Genomic DNA, 25,254 nt, shown 5'->3' with positions numbered 1-25,254 from the left:
TGTCTCTCTCTCTCACTATCCACTCTGCCTGTCAAAATAAAAAAAATTAAATTAAATTAAAAAAAAAAAAAAGAAATCTATGCCTGCCACAAGGACATAAAGATTTTTTTTAAAGTTTCCTTCTTGGGGCAGGTGTTGTGGATCCACGGGTTAAGTTGCTGCCTGCAACACTGGCATCCCATATCTAAGTGCTGGTTCAAATCCATACTGCTCTGTTTCTGATTTAGCTCCCTGCAATGTGCCTGGGAAAGCAGTGGAAAATTCTATAGCGCTTGGGCCCCTACCATCCACATGGGAAATCTGGATGGAATTCTGGGCTCCTACTTCAACCTGGCCCAGTCCTGGCTATTTTGGCCATTTGAGGAGTGAATCAGTAGATGGAAGATTTTTCTCTCCCTCTGTTCCTTTTTCCCTATTACTTATCTTTCAAATAATAAATACATATTTTAAAACAATTAAAAATAGAAAGTTTTCTTCTAAAGTTTCTGATATGGGATGCTGGCATTACAAGTAACAGCTTAACCTGCTATGTGCCACAATGCTGGCCCCAAGGCCCTGTGTTTTCTTACTTTCATTTTCATTTGTTCACTACAAACATATAGAAATACAATTGATTTTTGTATTTTGTACTCTGTGACATTGCATTCATAGTCTCAAAAATTCCTCAACTGACTCCAATGTATAACCAAATCTGTGACCCATTATTCTATATCACTAGGTTCTCAGCAGGCTGCATATTAGAATCACCTGGGAGAAGTTTTAAAACATATTTGTGATTATTTTCCACTCCTAGACATTTGAATTTAAATGATTTGCCATGGGGATTTTTACTGGAATGTGTTAAATCTCCCCAGGTGATATTAATGCAGGATAGGGTTGAGAATCATTCCTATGTAGGCTTGCAAAAAGTTTCTTTCTACATATCATATCTTCATTTTATGTCTCTTCAAGCTATTGAATTCTTTGAAATGGTACATATACTAGTCACATTTTGTAGCATTTAACTATCTACATCTCAGAGATACTACCTCATCAGCCTTTGCATTGTGTATCTGTGTTGATTGCACTAGCAAGCTATGATTTCTGTGGTGAAGATTTGAAAGCTAAACTAAGATTCACATTCCTTTCTTAGAATTTGAATTCAAAAAATAATGAGACAGACATTAGAAACCAAAAGGATGCATCAAGAGTTGCCATGATACAGAGGCAACAGGGATAGTCAGGATGGGATATTGGAAAATCCAGTGCCAAAATTCTGAAAAAGTGAAAGGAACCAATTATAGAAAGAGGAAGACCCTATTCAAATATCATCTCTCTCTAGTTTTCTGACTCCTTTCCAGGAAAACTATACTCCTTTATGAATGTTCTCAAGACATTTTTGTAGTGCTTATAACATTGTGGTTTCGTTTTTTTTTTATGTCTCTCTAGACTGTGAGCTTTCCACGTTAAGGACTATGTTTCATATATTTGAGGTCTTCAAAAAGTTCATGGAAAACACATGAAAAGACATGCGTAGGTTTCAATGTTTTTTCACTAAAATAATCTTTTCATTCCGTTTTTCCACAAACTTTTTAAAGTCACAAAGTATGTTTTTATCCTTAACACATAGCTGGCATATCACAGGTACTCAATAAATATTGAATCAAAGTAAATTTAATTGGAGGTGGGCATTTGGCATAGCAATAAAGATGTCAATTAGGGCACCCACATCCCATGTTAGAGTATAGGGTTGGATTGTCAGTTCCAGCTATTGATTCCAGCCTTCTACTAATACAGACCCTAGGAAGCAGCAATAACTAGTCATATAGCTGGGTTCCTACCACCAAGGAGACCTGGATTGATAGTTACTGGCTCCCAAATTCAATCAGGTCCAAACCTGGCTATTGGGGGCATTTGGGGAATGAACCAATGAATGGGAGCTCTTTTTATCTGTGTTAATATTTTTACCTCAAATAAATATATAAATGATAAATAGAATTGTAGCATCTTTTAAAAATTTATTTTGTCTTCTACCTGCTAACATATTATGGCTTCTGAAAATAAAACATTAAATAATAATAATGAATAACATTGTTTTTCCCTAGGCTTTTGAATTTTAGCATAAACCTTGTTCCCCGTGGTATACGCCATATAGCCTCTACTGAAATCTTTCCTACTCTATCCAGGAATAAATATGGAACTGGAGCAGTTAGCATTCAAGCTGGCAGTGCTTTGCTAGCTAAAGGTGGTATTTGCTTTATAGGAGACTTGGCTTCGCACAAAAAAGATAAACTTGAACAGCTTCAATCAGGTAAACAACACTTTTTTCAAATTAACTTTCATCTGTTTAACCTATACTCTCATCTGAGTCAAGGAGTTTACAGTTAAGATTGTATTGTATGTGTTTAGGAATTGAAAAATTACATTGAATGCTATTTCTCATTTCAATTTTGTTAATAAAAACAAGAATTTATTTTAGCCTTGTTTTCTGTTGTGCTAACATGAGAGTTTTTAATTAGGTTAGATTTATTTCTTTATCTATTACATTAACTAGGACTTCTAGTTCAATACTGAAAACCATTAGTGAGAGGTGACATCTTGCCTTGTTCCTGATCGTATTAAGAAAGTTTTGAGATTCCCACCATTAAGAATATTAGCTGTTGGCCGGCGCCGGGGCTCACTAGGCTAAATCCTCCGCCTTGCGGCGCCGGCACACCGGGTTCTAGTCCCGGTCAGGGCACTGATCCTGTCCCGGCTGCCCCTCTTCCAGGCCAGCTCTCTGCTGTGGCCAGGGAGTGCAGTGGAGGATGGCCCAAGTGCTTGGGTCCTGCACCCCATGGGAGACCAGGATAAGCCCCTGGCTCCTGCCATCGGATCAGCGCGGTGCGCCGGCCGCAGCGCGTCAACTGCGGCGGCCATTGGAGGGTGAACCAACGGCAAAAGGAAGACCTTTCTCTCTGTCTCTCTCACTGTCCACTCTGCCTGTCAAAAAAATTTAAAAAAAAAAAAAGAATATTAGCTGTACATTTTTTTGTAGATGTGCTTTATCAAGTTGAGGAAGTTCTCCTCTATTCCTAATCTGATGAGTTTTTTTAATCATCATGAATGGGCATTGGGTTTTGTCACATGCTTTTTCTGTTTCTTCTAATATGATCATGTGATTTTCTCCTTCAGCCTGTTACGTGATGTATTATATTGATTTTTTTTTAACATTGAACCAGCCTTGCATACATGGGATAAATTCTACTTGATCATGGTGTATAGTTATTTTTTATATATGTTATATTTGATTTGCTATTGTTTTGTTGGGGATTTTTGCTTTTATGCTCTTGAAAGATACTGGCCTGTAATTTTTTGTTTTGTTTTTGCTTTTTTTGCAATGTGTGTGTGTGATTTGGGTATTAGGGAAATGCTGGTTGGTCACATTTGTAGCAAATAAGGATATGGACAGCTGTGGACTAGGAAAAGAGCCATCAAGGCTTTCCTTGCCTTCTTGACACGAATGTACAAGCATGCTCACTGCATATAGTATATCCCTTCTCCCTATCTATTTTATTTGAGAGGCAGAGAGACTGAGAGAGCTAGAGCTCCCATCTGCCTGTTCACTCTCTAAATGTTCAAGACTGCAATGGATGGGGCTGGGCCAAGCTGAAGGTAGGAGCCAGAAACTCAGTTCAGGTCTCTCATGAGAGTGGCAGGGACCCAAGTAATTGGCCAACATTTGCTTCCTTCCAGGTTGTGCATTAACAGAAAGCTGAAATCGGAAGCAGAGTCAGACTCTGATATGGGATGTGGGCATCCCAACCTGGTGTCTTAAGTGCTAGGTCAAGCACCTGGCCCATAATTTTGTCTTTGAATTTATCTATTTTTTAAGGAAGTGCAGTGAGAAAATGGAGATTGAAAGTGACCAGAAGAGACACATGCATACATGTGTTTACCAGTCTTGCTGCTCTATTCCTAAAACATTTATGACCACTGTGTTGCTTCCATAACACACTGAATTTGGATTCACTTTGAATCTTGTTGGACTCCCATGCATGGTGTGTGTATTGCAATTCAGTGCTCATATTCTGTATCAACAGGTCATCAACTGTATAAGAGGGGAAGCCAATAGTCCCAAAAAGCCATGCCTTCCTTTTGAACCAAACACTTTAAAAAAATTTTATTTATTTATTTATTTATTTAAAGGCAGAGTTACAGAGAAGAGTCACAGATAGAGACCTTCTATCTGCTAGTTCACTTTCCAAATGGCTGCAACAAGGCCTCCTCTGGGCCTCCCACGTGAGTACAGGGGCCCAAGGAATGGGCCATCCTCCGCTGCTTTCCCAGGCACCCCAGTAAGGAGCTAGACTGGAAGTGGAGCAGCTGGGACTCCAACCAGTACCCATATGGGATGCCGGTGCTGCAGGCAATAGCTTTACCTGCTATGCCACAGCACCAGCCCCTAAACCAAACACTTCTAATGCAGAAAGAAAGCAATGGTGTTTTTTTTTTTAACTTTTATTTAATGAATATAAATTTCCAAAGTACAGCTTATGGATTACAATGGTTTTTTCCCTCCCATAACTTCCCTCCCACCCGCAACCCTCCCCTCTTCCGCTCCCTCTCCCCTTCCATTCACATCAAGATTCATTTTCAATTATCTTTATATACAGAAGATCAATTTAGCATATATTAAGTAAAGATTTCAACAGTTTGCACCCACACAGAAACACAAAATGTAAAATATTGTTTGAGTACTAGTTATAGCAGCAGTGGTGTTTTAAGAAACATAGATGACCGGCCAGTGCTGCGGCTCACTAGGCTAATCCTCCACCTGCGGCACCGGCACACCGGGTTCTAGTCCCGGTTGCCCCTCTTCCAGGCCAGCTCTCTGCTGTGGCCCGGGAAGACAGTGGAGGATGGCCCAAGTCCTTGGGCCCTGCACCCGCATGGGAGATCAGGAGGAAGCACCTGGCTCCTGGCTTCAGATCAGCGCAGCACACTGGCCGTAGTGGCCATTTCGGGGGTGAACCAACGAAGGAAGACCTTTCTCTCTGTCTCTCTCTCTGTCTAACTCTTCCTGTCTTAAAAAAACAAAACAAAACAAAAAAAAAACATAGATGACCAACAAACCCTTTAGCATCCTTTCTGACCTGGTTATATCTCTTTATTTGCCAACCACTTATACTGAAAATGATACAGGAGCAAAGGGAAAGATAGGGCATCCCACAGGACAAGATCTTTCTTACTAATCCATTAGCTGAGGATAGAAACTATTGGTGAAATGTGTGTATATCAAGCCATGAAATAAGTTTTATGCAGTATCTTCACTGTTCTGGTTAGAGTGTGCATTTATAAATTACTAGTGCTTCCACATATAGGGTAAATCCTCGCATATTTGCCATTGCGGGGCCGGCAATGTGGCATAGTGGGTAAAGCCACCACGTGCAGTGCCATCATCCCATATGGGCACCTAGAATAGCAATTATTTCTATTACATTTTTAACAGCTTTATTTGTATTCACACATCATACAGTTAACCCACTTAAACTGTACATACAGTTCAGTGGTTTTGAGAATATTCATAGTGTTTTACAACCATATACTACTAGCTAATATTACAGTATTTTTACCATACCAAAAGTAAATCCCATACCCATTATCAGTCACCTCCCAATCCTGACCTTTCCTCACACACCTATGCCTGTAGTCCCTGGCAACCACTAATTGCTTTCTGTCTGTATGGATTCACCTATTCTGGATATTTCAAATAAATTTACCTATGCTGGACATTCCATATAAATAAATAAATAAATAAATAAATCCTACTTCATCTAAACAGAATCATATAAATTTCATATACATGGAATACAATATGTTGATCTTCTGTGATTGGCTTCTTTCACTTAGCATAATGTTTTTGAGTTCCCCCATGTTGTAGCATGTATCAGTACTTAATTTCTTTTTTTGAGAGGGAGATAAATTGCACATGAAGTTTACCGTTTTAACCATTTTTAATTGTACAACCCAATGGCATTAAAAGCATAACAATATTGTATAAGCATCACTGTCCATTTCAAGAACTGTTTCATCATCCCAAACAGAAACTGTATACCTGTGAAACAATTAAGTCCTTTCTTTCCCCTCCCTCTAGCCCCTTGTAACCTCTGTTCTACTTTCCATCTCTGTAATTTGTTTATTAATAGAACAACTGATTTTTATGGCTGAATAATATTCTATTGTATGCATACCACTTAAAACTTTTGTTTGGGGGAGGACCCAGCATTGTGGTTCAGTGGTTTAAGTTGCTGCCTGCAATGGCAGCTTCCCATATTGAAGTGCATTCTGGCCATTGCGGCCATTTGGGGAGTTGAACCAATGGATGGAAGATGTCTTTCTGTTTCTCTCTCTCTCTCTCTCTTTCCTCTCTGTCATTCTGCCTTTCAATTTAAATTTGAGACCAGAAAGACAGGAAGAGAGAGCTCCCTTTGGTTCACTCCTGAAATGTCTGTATTGTCCAGAATGGGTCTGAGGCCTAAACTGGTAACAGGGAACTGGGAACTGAATCCAGGTCTCCCATGTGGGCGGCAGGAACCCAATTCACTTAAGTCATCATCACTGCCTCCCAGGGTCTGCAGTCAGCTGGAAGCTGGAGTCAGGAGCTACAGGTGGGCATCAAACTCAAGCATTTCAATATTGGATGAGAGCATATCAACCACTAGGCCAAATACCCAGTCATTCTTTTTAAAATATTCTTTCATCTGTGGATAGAAGCTTGTGTTGTTTCCACTATTTGATTGTTGTGAATAGTGTTCCTATGAGCACTGATATACAAGTATCTATTTGAATCCCTGTATTCAACTTTTTGGGGTATATACCTACAAGTGGAATTCCTGGGCCTCATGGTAACTCTGTATTTAACTTATTAAAAATCATATTTTCCACAGTGGCCACACCATTGTACATTCTCACCAGTAATGAATAGGGAATCCAATTTCACCATATCACCTCTAAAACATTTTATAGGTAAAATTACATTTTATAAGTAATATTTTTAAAGGAAAAGGCTTTGTATATTAGTATTTTTTTAAATTTTTTTTTGACAGGCTGAGTGGATAGTGAGAGAGAGAGAGAGAGAAAGGTCTTCCTTTTTGCCGTTGGTTCACCCTCCAATGGCTGCTGCAGTCGGCGCATCGCGCTGATCCGAAGCCAGGAGCCAGGTGCTTCTCCTGGTCTCCCATGCGGGTGCAGGGCCCAAGGACTTGGGCCATCCTCCAGTGCCTTCCCGGGCCATAGCAGAGAGCTGGCCTGGAAGAGGGGCAGCCGGGATAGAATCCGGCACCCCAACCGGGACTAGAACCCGGTGTGCTGGCACCGCAAGGTGGAGGATTAGCCTGTTAAGCCACGGCGCCAGCCATTAGTACTTTTAATAGAAGAATTTTTCTGAATTTTTGAACAAGAGCCCAGATTTTCATTTTACACAAGGCTCCATAAATTAGGTAATGGGAGCTGCCTACTAGAATGGCAAAAATTAAAAATACTTACAATAAAAAAGTGGTGTTGATGAGGTGGAACATCTAGGATTTTCATATATTGTTTGTGGAAGTATAAAATGATACAGCCATTTTGCAAACTTCCCTGGCAGTTTCTTTATTATGAAGTTAAATATACATTTATCTTCTTTTAAAGTATTTATTTATTTGAAAGACAGATAAAGAAAAGAGGGAGGGAGGGACAGAGAGACCGATCTTCCATCCACTGGTTCACTCCCCAGATAGCTTTAACAGCCAGATCTGAACACGCTGAAGCCAGGAGCTTGTAACTCCATTCTGGTCTCCCATATGGGTGACAGGGGCCCAAGTACTTGAGCCATCTTCTTCTGCCTTTCCAGGTGCATTAGCAGGAAACTGGATCAGAAGTAGAGTTGCTGGGACTTGAAACAATACTCCAATATGAAATGCTCGTGTTGCAAACAGTGGCTTAACCTTTTACACCACAACACTGGCCCCATATAAAATATACATTGATCCTATGACCCATGAGAAAGGGGTGAAAGAAAGAATAGGATGTTTCTACATTTTGGCTTTTAGGTGGAGGTTCATGATGCCACCAATTGTGAATAATGAACATAGAGATATGGCGGTTGGGGAAGAGTTGAATAATGAGTTGATTTTGAATATGTTGAATGTGAGATATGTTTCCCTCAGTCATTGTAGTTCATATTCCTGTCTTTTCTTCTCTTATTCCTACATATGTGGCCAACTTTGTTTCATTTTGCTAACACAAGAAAGTACATTACATAATTTCAGTCTCCCTTGTATGCCTGCACTATATGACCAATCTCCTAGCCCTCTGCCTGTTCCATCCAGATGCCTAATCACAATTCCAGCTATGCGCTTTAGACTGCTGGTTCTCATCAGATCATGGGACATGTAAACATTCAAATATTTTTCTTGTCTTGTTCTTTTCTGAAAGATACTATAGTTTAGTTGTGTCTTTCGAAGCAATCAAATTTACTTCTGTCTTCACTATAGAAATTTAGGCAGTAAAATTCTATACAGTACTGTTTGTTATTGATGTACAGATTTATAGGCCAAACTGAACTGAAATAACATATGGATAATGTCTTCTGACTTAGTTCTGGAGAGCAGAAGCATTAGAGTATACATCCCAGGGAAGAAGTTTGGGGATGATATCGATCAACAAATGACCTTTCCAGTTCAGTGCAGTTTTTGGTCTTTTGTTGATATGGATTCATCTTTAAGAAGAAATGCACAGAAAACCAATACTCTAATTGGTCAAATGGTAAGGAATACATATATTTCATTGTTAAATTGTTGTTCAGGGAATTTGTCACAGATTTTAATCTACCTTCTTAATGTTTTTATTATTAACTCATTCACATACTTTACCAGGTACTATAAATAAGTTATGACCTAATAGTTAAAAAGTTTTATGTTTTTAGTCATCAAATCATTTTTCTGCTCAGTAGAAACTACTTAAATAGGTAGTAAGAGAATCTTTAATGAATAATGAATAAAAATACTCAATAAAGAGGCTGTTTAAAAAAGTCAATCACTACAAAGTTCCCAGTTTACTCGGAAATTGTCTTAAATAATGATTATAATTATTTACATAACAAATTATACATATGATTGATTTATAATTAACTATGTCCAAGTTATTAAAATGTCAGCGTTTTCTGCTTGCCTATTACCTTCTTGGTTTGATGTAGGATTGCAGTTTGATTCCAGCTAACCTGGTAGAGGCATTTGGATTATTAATTAACTGCAATGAATCATCATCTTGCCATCCACTTTTGCCTACTGTGCAACATACTTTAAAGAAAGCCATTGATCCTGAAGGGTTGCTTTACGTAGCTTCTAAACAGTTCACAACTGAAGATTTTGAAAAGGTAAAAGGTAGATAAGATGATTAACCAGCATGCTTGTGCTAATGTTTCCCAATTGAAAAAGAAATTCCTGGGCCAGTGCCATGGCTCACTAGGCTAATCCTCCGCCTGCAGCGCCAGTACTCCAGGTTCTAGTCCTGGTTGGGGCACCGGGTTCTGTTCTGGTTGCTCCTCTTCCAGTCCAGCTCTCTGCTGTGGCCCAGGAAGGCAGTGGAGGATGGCCCAAGTCCTTGGGCCCTGCACCCGCATGGGAGATCAGGAGGAAGCACCTGGCTCCTGGCTTCAGATCAGCGCAGCACACTGGCCGTAGTGGCCATTTCGGGGGTGAATCAAGGGAAGGAAGACCTTTCTCTCTGTCTCTCTCTCTCACTGTCTAACTCCGCTTGTCAAAAAAAAAAAAAAAAAAAAAAAAAAAAAAAAAGAAATTCCTTTGAACATGCACTTTTCTTTATTTAAGATTCTTTTATTCCAGCTAGCTTCCAGATTTTTAATGCTTTTAATGACATTGTATAGAAATAATTTAGAATTATAATTAAATAAACTGTATAAGGAAATTTGTATTAAATATTGAACTTTTTCTTTGTACCACTGTTCTAGTAACCGTAGCTTAAATAACCTCAATGAAGGCCGGCGCCGTGGCTCAACAGGCTAATCCTCCACCTAGCAGCACCGGAACACCGGGCCTTGGAGGGTGAACCAATGGCAAAGGAAGACCTTTCTCTCTGTCTCTCTCTCTTTCACTGTCCACTCTGCCTGTCAAAAAAAAAAAAAAAAAAAAAAAAAAAAAAAAAACCTCAATGAAAAGAAAAGTAGAATGTTTTTATAGAAAACTATGATAGGCTGTACAGTTATTTACACATTCAAAGAGAGTTCCCTTTTAAGAATGCCTTCAGAGTTCTGACTTCAGAGAATATCTAGCATGCTTCACTAACCCATTTCAGTGTCCTGACATTTTGAACACATGCATGCATGTGCAGAGAACCTGAGAGCAGATTACGATGTAGTGTTTTTCAAGGCTGTCAAAGGTACTCAAGTATTTATAACTAAAATCCTACTAACAGAAGTCTGCCCACAGCTGTATGGAGGCAATCCCTAAAGGGGCTGATAACTAGAATCCACTACTGACAGCACTCCCAGTAGCACAGGCAGCAAGTCCTTTCCTAGAGGGAATACAGGTGGCAAATCATGATGTCACTATAGGAAAAAACAGAGAAGGAAACTGATGTAAGTAGTGTTAACACCTGGTTCTGAAGGCCTGGAGAGAATTGCAGAGTATAAGAAAGGTAAAGAAGATAGGACATATTCAATCCAGAACATGTCAATATACTTTTTAAAAAATATTATAGCTAATATCAACATTATAGTTAATTTCTCCTTTTAGTTCAGAGTTGAAAAAGTAAACAACAAGGATAGTAAGAAATCTGGAAATAATGGCATGGAATAAAGACTTGAGGAACTGATTCACAAAGAAAAAGCATAAAACTCAATAGAAAATTGATAATCATTGTGTTGAAGAATTATTCTCCATCCAAATCTCAGTGAATTTCCAAGGCCCCCCTTCCTAGCAGCAAGTCTTTGAATAATACAAGAAGTAACCATATATTGAACACCTGTTATGTTTCGAATTGTATTGTGCCTTGGATATGGGTAGAACAGTCCCAACTCCGTAGGTGGGGACTGGGATCCAGTGTGATGTGGACAGATGTAGAAGGGGGTCCCTTATAGTGTCTCATTCTTTACAAGTGATAAGTGTTCTTTAAAAGGAAGGAAGGGAAGTAAGAGGGAATGGGGCAATGAAAAGAAGTTATAGAGAAATTTTAAAAATTAAAGCCGTTCATAGGGAAATGAACTTCTGGGAGAGGTAAACCTGCGAGAACATTTGAGAAGGAGATTATTCTGGGTAAGGTTTAATTTTCTTTACAATTATAAGACCATGATTTAAAGTGCTCAGTGGTTTGGGAATGGCCCTAGATATTAATTTAATTTTTATGTAAATAAAATACTCAAACTTTAAAAAGTAAAATTGCAATATACATTGGATTTTTGTTATATGTACACTATAACACATCTTGAATTTCTTAAAATTTTTCACACTTTTAATTTAGCTACTGGCTTTTGCAAAGAATTTGAATGTAGAATTCAGCTTGGAAGCAGAAAGAATGATTCATGGCTACTACCTAGCAAGTCGCAGAATCAGAACAGATTCTGTTTATGGATCAAAACTGTCAGCATCCGCATTAAGATATTTGTAGGTATTAAATTTCAAGGTATTAAAGCCTATATTAACTTTTAAGTGATATGGTTAATTAACTTTGTGATTTCACATGCTTTTTTGTTAGATTGCTAGTTGGTTGGTTTATAATTTACCTAGTTCTGGGGCTGGTGCTGTAGCATAGCAGGTAAAGCCACTGCCTGCAGTGCCGGCATCCCATAGAGATGCTAGTTGGAGACCGAACTGCTCTATTTCAGATCCAGCTCTCTGCTATGGCCTAGGAAAGCAGTAGAACATGGCCCAGGTCCTTGGGCTCATGCCCGTGAGTGGGAGACCTGGAAGAAGCTCCTGGTTGCAGTCTGGCCCAGCCCTGGGTGTTGAGATCATTTGATAAGTGAACCAGTGGATGGAGGGGTTCTCTTTCTCTCTTTCTGCCTCTGCCTCTCTGTAATTCTGCCTTTTGAATAAATAAATAAATCTTAAAAAAAATTTTACCCTGTTCCAAAAGAATTTAAGGTGGTTTAACAATTTTGATTGCTATATTGTTACTTCTTTTGAACTTACAATTTTTTCTCACTAAATTAATTATATTAGATCTCATTATGAGTTGTGTCTGAGAAAAGTACACCGATATCAAATACAAAGGATTTATATTCTAGATATTTTGTAGTTGAACCTAACAAGAATTCTTAAGTATATTTTTTCTTATACTTTCAAATATTTTAATAGTCTCTATTATTGTTCCTTGAAAAGTTTAAAAATAATGCATTTTTATTATAAAAGAAAGTATGGACATTATAAAACCTCTAAAATGATGAGTAAAGTATATTCTTACCCCAGCCATTCTGACCTACTCCACCTCTCAGAGATAATCTCTCTCTCTTTTAAAGATTTATTTGTTTATTTGAAAGGCAGAGTTACAGAGGAGAGAAGGAGAGAGGGAGAGAGGGAGAGAGGGAGAGAGAAAGAGAGAGGGAGAGAGATCTTCTATCCACTGGTTCACTCTCCAAATGGCTACATTGACCAGGGCTGGGCAAGACTGAAGCCAGGAGCCAGGAGCTTCTTCTGGGTCTCCCACATGGGTGCAGGGGCCCAAGCACTTGGGCCATTCTCCACTGCTTTCCCAGGCCATTAGTAGGAAGCTAGATTGGAAATAGAGCTGCTAGGACTCAACCGGTGCCCATATGGGATGCTGGCGTTGCAGGTTATGGAATAACTGGTGCCACAGGACTGACCTCCAGAGATAATTACTCTTAACACTTTTTTATGTATTCTTCCAGAAATCATCCAAATATTAGCAAATACATATATGTGATTTAAACGATATATAAAATATTTTTAAGCATTTTTTTTGTTTTTATTCGAAAGGCAGACAGAGAGGTGGAGCAACAGAGATCTCCCATCCACTGATTCACTCCCCAAAAGCCTACAACAGCTGGGGCTGGGCCAAAGCCAGGAGCCAGGAACTCAATTTGGATCTCTCAGGTAGTTGGCAGGGACCCAACCACTTGAACCATCATCTGCTGCCTCCCAGGATGCACATAACAGGAAGCTGGAATGAAAAGTGGAGCTTGGGGCCAGCTCTGTGGCATATTGGGTAAAGCTGCCACCAACAGTGCCGGCATCACATATGGGCACTGGTTCAAGTCCCGGCTGCTCCACTTCTGAACCAGCTCTCTGCTATGGCCTGGGAAAGCAGTGGAAGATGGTCCAAGTCCTTGGGCCCCTGTGCCCATGTGGGAGACCCAGAAGAAGCTCCTGGCTCCTGGCTTCGGGTTGGCACAGCTCTGGCCATTGCGGACAAGTGGGGAGTGAACCAATGGATGGAAGACCGCCCCCTACTCCCTCCCTCCTCTCTCTGTGTAACTCTGACTTTCAAATAAATAAATAAATCTTAAAAAAAAAATGGAGCTGGACTCAAACTTAGGCACTCTGATATGGCATATTGGTGTCACAAGTGGCATCTTAACTGCTATGTCAAATGCCTACCCCCAAGACCCATTTTCTCATGTTTTTCTGGGGCCAGCACTGTGACATAGTAGGCTAAGCCTCTCTCTGAGGTGCCAGCATCCCATATGCATGTGGGTTAATGTCCCAGCTACTTCTCTTCCAATCCAGCTCTCTGCTGATGGCCAGGGAGGGCAGTGAAGATGTCCCAAATGCTTGGACTCCTGCACTGGCGTGGGAGATCCAGAAGAAGCTCCTGGCTCCTAGCTTCAGGCTGGCCCAGTCCTGGCTGTTGTAGCCATTTGGGGAGTGAACCAGTGGATGGAGGGTCTTTGTCTCCGTCTTTTTCTCTCTCTGTAACTCTGCCTCTCAACTCAAATTAAAAAAAAAAAAAAAAAACAAAAAAACACAACTTTCTTTCATGCATAAAAATGGTGTTTGTGAAGTTGTTTCTACTACATGATTATTATGAAAAAATTAAAAATACATAGAAACAGAATGCCTCATGAAGCAGTCACTAGTAGGAGAGGTTCAAAAGAGACTGGATAATGAATAACATGGGGTATTCTAAAGGAAATTCAGTTATCTGATGGAAATTTAAACTTTCAAACTCTAAGATCCTTTCTGACATGGAAACTGTAGGCTTCTATGGAGACTTCAAAAAATATTGAAGATGTATCTATAAGAGATAGGTTCCCAACTATCCATTTAATTCAATAGAACTTGGGATGGGGTGTGCAATGATCAATAGAAGTCAGGATAGAAACCAACTGTTTAATACTAAGTCAAGAACCTTGCTTATTCTCTAATAGTCTGTTTTAAGTGGGCAGGAAAAAATACTTTGAAACCCAACATTTTTTAAAATGAAAATGCTAATCTTTAAGCTGTGGCTAAGGTTCACATATGTATTAACTGTTCCTGCCAAAATACATATTATTTTTGTAATATAACACATTTTGATTGGCACCAATTTTCCTTTTTAGAGTTTCCCTATCTGAAGCACATGCTCGACTGAACTTAAGGAATAAAGTGCTCAAAGAAGATGTGCTAATTGCAGCCTTATTATTTGAAACATCTCTCACATTGAAATATGGTAATGTATTCAATTGTTAATGGTCTCAAAACTTACTTAAATATTCTTAGTCCATGAAATTAAAATATTACATATATTTAAATAATTTTTTGAGATGCAGAGAAACAAGAGAGCTCCATCCTCTGGTTCATTCCCCAAGCATCCACAGTGACTCAGTGGAAAGCTGTGAGCCAGGAACTCAATCTAGGTTCCCCATTTTGGGAAAGGAACCCAACCACTTCAGCCATTACTATTGCCTCCAAGGATTTGCATTACTAGGAATCTGGAGTCAGAAGTGAAGTTGAGTATTGGAGTCAGGAGTGAAGTTGAGCATTGAACTCAGGCACTTCATTATGGGATGGAGGAATTTTTTTTAAAGATTTATTTATTTATTTCTAAGAGTTAACAGAGAAAGGAGAAAGAGTGTGTGTGAGAGAGGTCTTCCATCTGCTGGTTCACTCCCCAATTGGCCGCAACGGCCAGAGCTGCACCGATCTGAAGCCAGGAGCCAGGAGCTTCCTCTGGGTCAGGGGCCTCAGGACTTGGGCCATCTTCTACTGCTTTCCAGGCTGTAGCAAAGAGCTGGATTGGAAGTGGAGCAACCGGGACTCAAACTGGCACCCATATGGGATGCTGGCACTGCAGGCGGTGGCTTTTACCTGCTATACCACAGTGCCAGCCCCAGGATATAGGAATCTTAATCAGCATCTTTAATCACCAGGCCAAATGCCAACCTGTAAATATTATTTTAAATAATATATATCTGTTCATAAGGCCTATCTGAAGTTGAATATTTACTAATTGTTTCTAGGTAGTGTCATCATCTGACATTTCCTTATTATGTATTATTATTTCTATATTTGAACTTTTGCATTGCTTAAAGAGTTCTGGGGGGAAAAGTATTTAATATAAAAAATGACTTTCTCTTCCTTCTAGAACAATATGCAGTGATGACTCAAGTAGTTGGGTCCCTAGCACTCATGTGGGAGGCCCAGATTGAGTGCCGTGCTCCTAGCTTTGGCCAGGCCTAACCCTGGTTTTTGCAGGCATTTGGGAGTGAGCCAGCAGATAAGTACTGTCTCTTTTTGCCTCTCAAATAATTTTTAAAAAATAAAACCTTTTTTTTTTTTTTTTTATGACAGGCAGAGTGGACAGTGAGAGAGAGAGACAGAGAAAAAGGTCTTCCTTTGCCGTTGGTTCATCCTCCAATGGCCGCCGCGGCTGGCGCACCGCACTGATCCAATGGCAGGAGCCAGGTGCTTCTCCTGGTCTCCCATGGGGTGCAGGGCCTAAGCACTTGGGCTATCCTCCACTGCACTCCCTGGCCACAGCAGAGAGCTGGCGTGGAAGAGGGGCAACCAGGACAGAACCCGGTGTGCTGGCGCCGCAAGGCGGAGGATTAGCCTAGTGAGCCGTGGCACTGGCCCCAACTATTCTTAACCTGGGGTCCATGGAGTCCTAGGTGCTTGTGAATCCCTAAATTGTTTACAAATTTTTATGTGTATGCCTTATACCTTTTTCCCAGGGAGATGGATTTTAAGTTTTATGTAGTATGTCTTTGAGATTGATGATATACTGAAAACGTTAATTACACTGAATTAGTTTTATATACCAGAAGAGAAAAACACTTGTTCCCAACCAATACAAAACAGTAATTTGGCAGAATATATCTTTTTTATTATCTTTACATTCTTCTCTTACTCTTTAACTAAGACCATATTTTATCAAATCTGATACATTATATTATACACCATAAAGGAAAAATGCTGCCAACTTTATTAGGACATGCCAACAACTGGATGAAGACAAAAATGCCCTTGAATTGAAAAACTATGGTTATTATAGTACTAATACTCCTATGGTTGAATATGAATATTTTTCACATGGTCCCTATTTTGTCAAGACTTTCTTGAAGCACTTAAGAAAGCATTTGAGGGAAATAAAACAATGAAAACTTTTTCCCCCTTACTTTTGTTTTCATAATGAATTTGTTAGGTATGTTAGTTTTTATGTTTTAAGCAAAACAATATTAGGAGTTCCTTAACTATTAAACAAAGCAAGAAAATTATCCCACCGAGGGGAGTCTAGGTAGAAGGAAACTACATATACAAGTGCTTATAAGAAATGGAAAGAGGGGCTGGCACTGTAGCATAGTGGGCTAAGCCTCTGCCTGCAGCACTGGCATCCTCTATGGGTGCCGGTTTGTATCCTGGCTGCTCCTATTCCTATCCAGCTCTGCTTATGGCCTGGGAAAGCAGTGGAAGATGGCCCAAGTGCTTGGGACCCTGAACCCATGTGGGAGACCTGGAAGAAGCTCCTGGCTCCGGATCAGCCCAACTCTGGCTATTGCAGCCATTTAAGGAGAGAACCAGCAGATGTTAGACCTTTTTCTGTGTCCCTCCCTCTTTCTGTCTATAACTCTACCTCTCAAATAAATAAAATCTTTAAAAAAACAAAGAAGACACTGGTACTAGTTAGGCTGGAAAGTAGGGCCAGATCCTGCAGGGCCTCACAGAACACAGCAGAAAACTGGGATTGCATTCTAAGTACAATAGGAAACCACTGAAGTTGTAAGCAGTGCAGTGATGTGATCAATTGTATTTTTGAAATATCTCTGGAGTTCGTATGGAGAATGGATTGGAAGGTTTAAGAGTGGAAAGAGAGATCAGTTAGAAAATTCTGATTACAGTACAGGAAGTTAATGGGAGCTTTGACTAGAACTTTGGACACAAAAACCCAATAGACTGGGGTCATAAATTAAAGAGTTGTTGGCAGGGATTGGGAGGAAGAGCAGGAACTGAGGGAATCTCCTAGCTTTCTGCCTTGAGTGAGTGAGTGATGATGCCGTTTACTAAGATCAGAAAGAGTGAAAAGGTTTGGGAGAAAAATCAAATTACAGAAATATTGAGAAATCTTAGAAACATATCAATAGATAAAACAAACTATAGGCCAGCGCCGTGGCTTAACAGGCTAATCCTCCACCTTGCGGCGCTGGCACATCAGGTTCTAGTCCCGGTTGGGGCGCCAGATTCTATCCCGGTTGCCCCTCTTCCAGGCCAGCTCTCTGCTATGGCCCAGGAAGGCAGTGGAGGATGGCCCAAGTCCTTGGGCCCGGCACCCACATGGGAGACCAGGAGAAGCACCTAGCTCCTGGCTTCAGATGCGCCGGCCGCAGCGGCCATTGGAGGGTGAACCAACGGCAAAAAGGAAGACCTTTCTCTCTGTCTCTCTCACTATCCACTCTGCCTCTAAAAAAAAAAAAAACCTATAGAGTTTAGAGTACTAAGCTAAAATGTAATTTAGGAATCAACAGCATAGACAACATGCAAAGCAAAGCAGTGGATGAAATCACTTTGAGATTAGAAAGAACTCTAAGGCTGTCAAAGAACTTCTATATTTAGGGGCAGGCCTTTGCACAGCTACTCTAGACACCTGCATCCCATAGCAGAGTGCCAGGTTAGTGCTGGCTATTCTGCTTCTGATTCAGCTTCCTGTTAATGCAGGAAGGCAGCCAGTGATGGCTCAAATACTTGTGTCTCTACCACCCATATAGGAGACCCAGATGGAGCTCCCTACTCCTGGATTAAAGCCTGACCCAGCCCTGGCTGTTGTGGGCATTTGTAGAGTGAACCAGTGGATGTAAGATCTCTTTGCCTTTCAAGTAAATTGAAAATAAAAATTTTAATTACTCCAATATTTAGAAATGGGATAGGTTAAGCAGAAGGAACTAACAGAGAAGCAGCAGTAGTTGGAAAATCAAAGGTGTTATTAATAGAAGCCAAGAAAGGAGTGGTTCCAAGGTAACAGAGTGGTCATATCCTACTCAGTCTCTATAAAATGATTTGGGAATCCAGAGGTTGTAGGTGGCCATGATCAGGGCTATTTCAGTGGACTGGGAATAGGGGTAGGGTAGATGAGGAGATGGAGACAGCAGAGATAAGTTTTGAGATGTTGGACTATGAAATGAGGCAAAATATGGAATATTAGTTTAAGAATGTGTGGTGCGAAGAGATTTAATTTTACTAAATTGTATGTGAGTAAACTGATGATACTATCAAAAGAAAAGTTCAAAGGAGTGAAGTCCTAGAAAAAGGTGAGAAGGGCTAGGATCCACAGCATGTGAGAAGGCATTGATTGGCCTTTGACAGAAGGGTTATTCAAGGTCATCATCTTGAGTTTCAAAAAAAAAGTCAGATTTAAATGAATGACTACTGAGATACTCTATTAGGTCAGAACTTGATTTTTAAACTTTTTACTCAAGTATTTTGGTTGAAAATGTGATTTCGTACTTAGAAGTATTCAGTTACACTAATTTTCTGCTTCATTTAGGGACCTCCATATTTTGTGTTGCTCCAAATGCACTATTTCCATTTGATCTGTTTAACGAAGAATATTTAGAGCAAAGGGATCACTACCTGACCCGGTGCCAACAGCAGCTCCAACAATTTATTGCCACATACGGACCTGGGACAGCTGTTTTCTCTAGTGATGAATAAGGAATTCAAGGACATCTTTTTTTCTTCACTCCTATTTAAGCAGCTTTTAAAATAATGCTTCAGATATTACAGGATAGTATTAGAATTCCATATTCAAAAATGTAAAATAGGCCAGCGCCGGAGCTCAATAGGCTAATTCTCCGCCGGCAGCGCCGGCACAGTGGGTTCTAGTCCCGGTTGCTCCTCTTCCAGTCCAGCTCTCTGCTGTGGCCTGGGAGTGCAGTGGAGGATGGCCCAGGTCCTTGGGCCCTGCACCCACATGGGAGACCAGGAGGAAGCACCTGGCTCCTGGCTTCGGATCAATGCAATGCACCGGCCGCAGCGGCCATTGGGGGGTGAACCTATGGAAAAGGAAGACCTTTCTGTCTCTTTCGCTCACTGTCCACCCTGCCTTTCAAAGAGAAAAATGTAAAATATAGTTCCCTCAATACTAATTGCTAATGGGATGCTATTTCAAATCTCTAAAACCCATTGAATTTTAAAATAGAGGAACAATGTGGACAATTCAGTGACAAAGTTGCTTGAGGCATCCCAGAGTACCTGGGTTTGATACTCAGCTTTGGCCCATGAGGATACACCCTGGAAGTGGCCATCAGGTGATGGTTCAAGTGGTTGGATGTCTGCTACCTTCATGAGACCTGGACTGAGTTCCCACTCCTGACCATTGTGGGCATAATTCCAGCAGATGGAAGCTTTATCTAGCTCCAATAAAAAACAAAAATTTAAAAACCACTTTTGGTAAGATCAATACACTGGTGATTAAGACAAAAAATAATGTTGCAACATAAATAACTTAGGTAGTTCACTCTATTTGTCACAAGATGGCAATAACATTTTCTACAAACTTAATTTAAACCATTTTTTTCTTATACTGGTGAACTTGCCAAACTGAAAAGTAATGTTTTAAGACTTATTTATAAATAAGCAGTGACAGAAAAAGAGACAAAGATCTTCCATCTGCTGGTTCACTCCCCACATGGCCATAATAGCCAGGCCACAACCAGGAGCCCAGAACTCCCATGTGGGTGGCAGGGACCCATGTACTCAGACCATCATCACCTGCTTCCAAGGCACATTAGCAGGGAGCTAGATCCCAAACTAGCCAGGTCTTCAACCAGCACTGACATGGGATGTGTCCTAAGGGCAACTTAAATGCCACAATGCCTCCTTTTAACTAATTTATAACCTGAAGCTTCAAATTTAAAGCCTTTATTACTACGGGTACATATGTAGTTTTAGAAGCCATAAATATGGAGTCAGAAAAATCTTTGATAATCTCCTATTTAGCAACCAAGTTACGTTTAAAAATTTAGATGGAATCAAGGAGCCAAGCAAATCATCTATATATTCTGTATAAGTAAATTTGTAAATTGGCTCTTCAACAGTAATTGTTAGGTCACAAGGTTCCAAAGAGAAAGGAAAAACTTCCAAGCCCATACCATCAAACCTATCTACCTTAGTTCTCATTTTTCAAAGCTTAATATTTACAGAAAAGCAAGACATTACAAACATTGCTAGCTTATTAGCTGGGGTAGTACCATGTATTCTTTTAAAATTGGTATTCACAGAGCTTCCTTATTTTTAGCTTTTTATTTCAGAATAGCTTTCTTAACCAGACAGCTCTCTCCACAGGATCTTGAGAAGTCATTCACTATTATTGAAAGCAGTGTTCACCAAATATCTTTTTATATATTATAATCCTGTATTGTTAAGACCTTTATTCTGGCCGGCGCCATGGCTTAACAGGCTAATCCTCCACCTTGCGGCGCTGGCACACCGGGTTCTAGTCCCGGTTGGGGCACCGGATTCTATCCCGGTTGCCCCTCTTCCAGGCCAGCTCTCTGCTATGGCCCAGGAAGCCAGTGGAGGATGGCCCAAGTCCTTGGGCCCTGCACCCACATGGGAGACCAGGAGAGGCACCTGGCTCCTGGCTTCGGATCAGCGCGATGCGCCGGCCACAGCTGCCATTGGAGGGTGAACCAATGGCAAAAAGGAAGACCTTTCTCTCTGTCTCTCTCACTATCCACTCTGCCTGTCAAAAAAAAAAAAAAAAAAAAAAAAGGACCTTTATTCTGTGCTTTTGGATATATTATATCTCAAAACATTTCTGGCTTTATAGGCAGGGCACAAGAACTTTTCAACTTAGGACTCCATAGATTTAACTAGCTTCTGAAGGAATTCATTTGTTTTAGAACTCTACTGTCTAAGCTTTAGTCCTGGAAAGACTAGTCTGCCTCATCACTACTTTCTGTAATGTGGCATACTTTTTTGTTCACAAAGATATGTCAAATTTAGAATTAAATTTAAAATAAAATCAATAGGTCACAAAAAAGTGGACTGTTACTGTAATGGGGAATTTGATTACTAAGCACAGAAGGAGCTCCAATGTAAGGAGGATATTCCAATCACCTGTTTTTCATGAATGGCAATACAGTGCAGTCATTTGTCTCCCCAGCTGCCTAACTCAGTGAGACTCAGCACCCACAAGTGAACTAAGCTGCCAACAGCATTATATCCTTAATGTAAAAAAGTCTCACTGGTGACTATCAAAATGCATCATTCAAGCACTTTATTGCTCAGCAATTAAAAGTATGTGTTTGTCTACATCATTTACTACAGTGTGAATTTTCATCATTCGTTTCTGTTCATGTTTTCTTGATCAGTTCTTCACTTTTCCTTCTGAACTGCTGCATGCCACACCTCCAAAAAAAAGGAAACAAAAAACCCAATCAGAAACAAGCAGTGAAAATCATCTCATACTCAAACTCAAAATCTTGGGTCCCACCCACTAACCTGGGAACCTTGCACTGAGTTCCAGACTCTCAAGTGCGTACCCAACCCAGGCAATTTAATCATTTAGGAAGTGAACCAGCAGATGGGAGCTCTGAGGGGGAAACTTCAATATTCCTAAGTTGCACAAAGGCAATGGAACTCAACACTCAAAGGCAACTGCAAAAAGAACTGGCTAGAAATGGGGTTGTGGTACAGTTTGTTAAAACACTATTTGTGACGCCAGCATCCTAGTATGAGCCCTGGTTTAAGTCCTGGCCACGCCACTTCCAAATTAGCTTCCTGTTAATGTACCTGGGCAGTTTTAGCCATTTGGGGAGTGAACCAGGGAATGGAATATCTGTGTCTATTTCTCTGTAATTCTGTCTTTCAAATAAATAAAATCTTTGGCCCTATCCTTCAGCAGTTTAATAGAAACTTATGGACTATCAACAGCAAGTGGTTGCTTATCAAGTCATAATTACTTACTTGAGGCAATGAAACATTTTTAAACACCACAGCCTAAGGAGCCGAAAGTTTGCCTACAGCTCTCGATATGCTGAAAAGAAATATTTCACCCATTAAAAACAACTTTCATTACATTTCAGTAATTGACAAAATTAATATAGATAACTGGCATCTCAGTCTTGAAGAAATTTCTTCAAAGAAACCCTCAGCTGGGTAAACGGCAAAAAGTAATTTAAGTCATCATTGTGCCAGCAAATACACTGACCTAAGTCAAGATTTTATTGAGCAATTTGGGTACTGCCCTTCAGTAGCAATACCAGAAAGAGAGAAAGTCACATACCTTGACATGAACTCTTAGTACTTCAGCACATTCAGGTGCGACCTACTAGTTTATTCGCAGCCATCTTCTATGATGGGTGTGGGAAACTCCTGTTACAACCTTCATACATCTTCAAAACACACAGGCTTTGCAGCACCTAGAAATTAAATATTTCACTGTAAACTCCCATTTCACTGCCATTTGTTTGGCATCTTATATGTAGCAATGGTCCAGTAAGAAACCACAAACACAACCACACCTGCAACCCAACTCCCAATCCACTTTTTAATATATCGCCTTGAAAACAAATGTATTACACAATTCTAACAATTCTTTTTGTGAGTCAAAATAGACAAAGCCAAACATTAAATATCTGTGATGATTTGATTATGTGTTGGTCCCTCTGATTAGACACTAATTTCATAAATTGAGCTTCTTTCCAAGCTGGAGGAATAATATTTTATCACCTCTCTGCTGTGTGGCAGCATTGATTTAAAATCACAATGGTCACACCACTATTCTTCCATCTCAGAGCTTGACAAAGATGAGCTATTAGCTTGGTTAAAGGTTAGGTATACAAAGACAAGTACATAAACATATAACTAAAGCATCACAATGAGAAATCTAGTATGTCTGCACAGTCCAGTAGCATTAACTCATACAAATGACATGGCCATTGTCTTCTAGAACCTCAAGAGGATAAATCTTTGAACATGACAACTAACAGAAATGATTTATTAAGATCTACTATACTGCACCTTGCAAAACAATTTATCATTTTGCTTTGATGTTTCACTGAAGTATTACTACTTATTAGGCTTAGTGTGGAAATTAATGGGGCAGATGTTTGGCACAGCAGCTGACACGTAGCTTGGGACACCTGCATCCCATATTGGAGTAAATGGGTTCAAGGTTATGTTTTGCATTTCAGCTCTTAATGGACAACCACCCTGGCAGGCAGTGGATGGCTCAAGTACGTGGGTCCCACATGTGAGGCCTCCTAGAACTCCTGGCTGCAGCCAGGCTGTTAGTCATTTGTGGACAGAACCAGTGGATAGCACATTTCTGTCAGCTTTTGAAATTGATAACTTTTTTTAAATTAAAAAAATCCCAACACTTAGCAATGAAAGGATTCAACACCTCAAAAATAATTGATGGTATCAAATAACCTATCTTAAGCTATCCCATGTTTACAGTTTAAATTGTTCCAGATGAAGCAATATATTTTAAATTTGGGGGAAAAAAACCATGAGTATGCCAACTTTCACTGACGAGCTATTCATTTCTTAATAACGGCCTCTTTTCTGTGCCCCAGTTTTTTGGTTATGTTCAGACAGACATCTAATAAATGCAAGCTTCTGCACGTCTGCAGGCAGGCATTTACAGCCCGAGGGTCTTCTACGCTTGACAAATTGCTCCCACATCAATACCTCCTCCTTAAAGCCTACTTACAACGCAAACGCCAGCCAGCTCTGACGCAACGACAGCAGCGCTGCTTACCTTCAAAACCACTCCCAAAGCGCGCTTAGCTAAGAGTCGTCTTAACAGCGAAGAGTTTATCACTAACCCTTAAAAAAAGCATGCTTCCTTATTAAAGAAAATTAAGTGGCCTATTCGGGAAGGCGAAACCGCCAAAGCTGCGGGGCACACAAAAGGCATCCGGCGAGGGCGCGGGCGGAGCACGAAGCCACCCGCCCTTCCTTCCAGGCGCCTCGGGCTCCCTGGAGTCACACTAGGCTCTTTACCATTTCCTGGGGTGAAGGCAGTCAGAACTGGCGTCTGCTACACAACAGTCAGTTAAGACTCGAAAGCAATTCCTAACAACCCTGGAGGGCGCAGATGGCGCGGAGGGAAAGCCCGCAGGTACGGCGCGGCGCGCGAAGAGCCGCCTCCCGGGGCCGGCCCGCCGGGTGGAAAGCGCCGCGCTAGCACCCATAGGGCAGCGACACCCAACACAAAGAAGGGCAGGAACTAGCACTGCCAGGGCGCTCACCTCGAACGGATCCGTGATGGGCCCCCAAGCTCTGCCGCCGCCACGACATCATGGCTGACAACTTCCGTCACCCTCAGCGTCAGGGCAGGAAAGGAAGCAGGGCTTCCCCGAACGCCTTTTGGCTCCCAGGCCAGGCCCCGCCCCTTCCGGTCCATGGCCCCGCCCCTGAGGGTGCGGCGGGAGAACCAGGGGAGGCGTGCGTGTCTCTGCTACGTGTGCGGCGGCGCCCACGCGGTAAACTTCTGCTGGCAGGCCTTGGTCACTTTGCTTTTAAGGCCCGTGTGTACCTAGGGCTGTTTGACTATGCAAATACTAAGCCGACCAATTATTGGCGGATACAAACGAGCGTGAAGTGTTTAAAAAAAGGGTCTCCCATTCCTTAGTGCAGTGTTTAGGTAGTCTATTCTCTCACGTATTTCAGCGATCAAAAAGCTGGACAACCCACCGTAGAGTAGGGGTTCAGGAATCGACTTCTACAGAGAAAAGTCAGTTACCGAAGACGTTTTTCTTTTTTTCTATATTACAACAATACCTACTGATACTATTGTTTTTCATTAGGGAAATCGAGTTTTTTTTTTTTTTTTTTTTTTTTTTGGACGGGCAGA

The 25,254-nt window shown here is 40.7% G+C and overlaps 1 protein-coding gene, 1 long non-coding RNA gene and 1 other non-coding gene across 3 annotated transcripts in view; 1 reads left to right on the top strand and 2 right to left on the bottom strand.

Moving 5' to 3' along the window:
• The window catches only part of MCMDC2 (minichromosome maintenance domain containing 2), a 34,904-nt gene extending 15,676 nt beyond the window's left edge, over positions 1 to 19,228 (top strand). The window contains exons 9-14 of the mRNA XM_062188401.1: positions 2,085 to 2,290; positions 8,600 to 8,766; positions 9,197 to 9,376; positions 11,479 to 11,621; positions 14,516 to 14,625; positions 18,934 to 19,228. Of these exons, the coding sequence (XP_062044385.1) occupies positions 2,085 to 2,290; positions 8,600 to 8,766; positions 9,197 to 9,376; positions 11,479 to 11,621; positions 14,516 to 14,625; positions 18,934 to 19,100 (973 nt within the window). The 3' untranslated portion in view covers positions 19,101 to 19,228. The remainder of the gene's footprint in view (positions 1 to 2,084; positions 2,291 to 8,599; positions 8,767 to 9,196; positions 9,377 to 11,478; positions 11,622 to 14,515; positions 14,626 to 18,933) is intronic.
• Positions 19,229 to 21,640: 2,412 nt separating this feature from the next.
• LOC133757703 (uncharacterized) lies at positions 21,641 to 24,753 on the bottom strand. The gene is made up of 4 exons (XR_009865719.1): positions 24,650 to 24,753; positions 22,678 to 22,813; positions 22,359 to 22,428; positions 21,641 to 21,800 (listed from the first exon to the last, which is right to left on the bottom strand). It is a non-coding gene; the product is annotated as an uncharacterized LOC133757703 (long non-coding RNA).
• LOC133758967 (small nucleolar RNA SNORD87) lies at positions 22,502 to 22,590 on the bottom strand. Its single transcript, XR_009865862.1, has one exon. It is a non-coding gene; the product is annotated as a small nucleolar RNA SNORD87 (small nucleolar RNA).
• Positions 24,754 to 25,254: the final 501 nt, after the last annotated feature.

Source organism: Lepus europaeus, chromosome 4 (genome assembly GCF_033115175.1).
Source record: "Lepus europaeus isolate LE1 chromosome 4, mLepTim1.pri, whole genome shotgun sequence".
Taxonomy (NCBI): domain Eukaryota; kingdom Metazoa; phylum Chordata; class Mammalia; order Lagomorpha; family Leporidae; genus Lepus; species Lepus europaeus.
The sequence above is the reverse complement of the archived record's forward strand: the minus strand, read 5'-3'. Positions and strand labels throughout refer to the sequence as shown.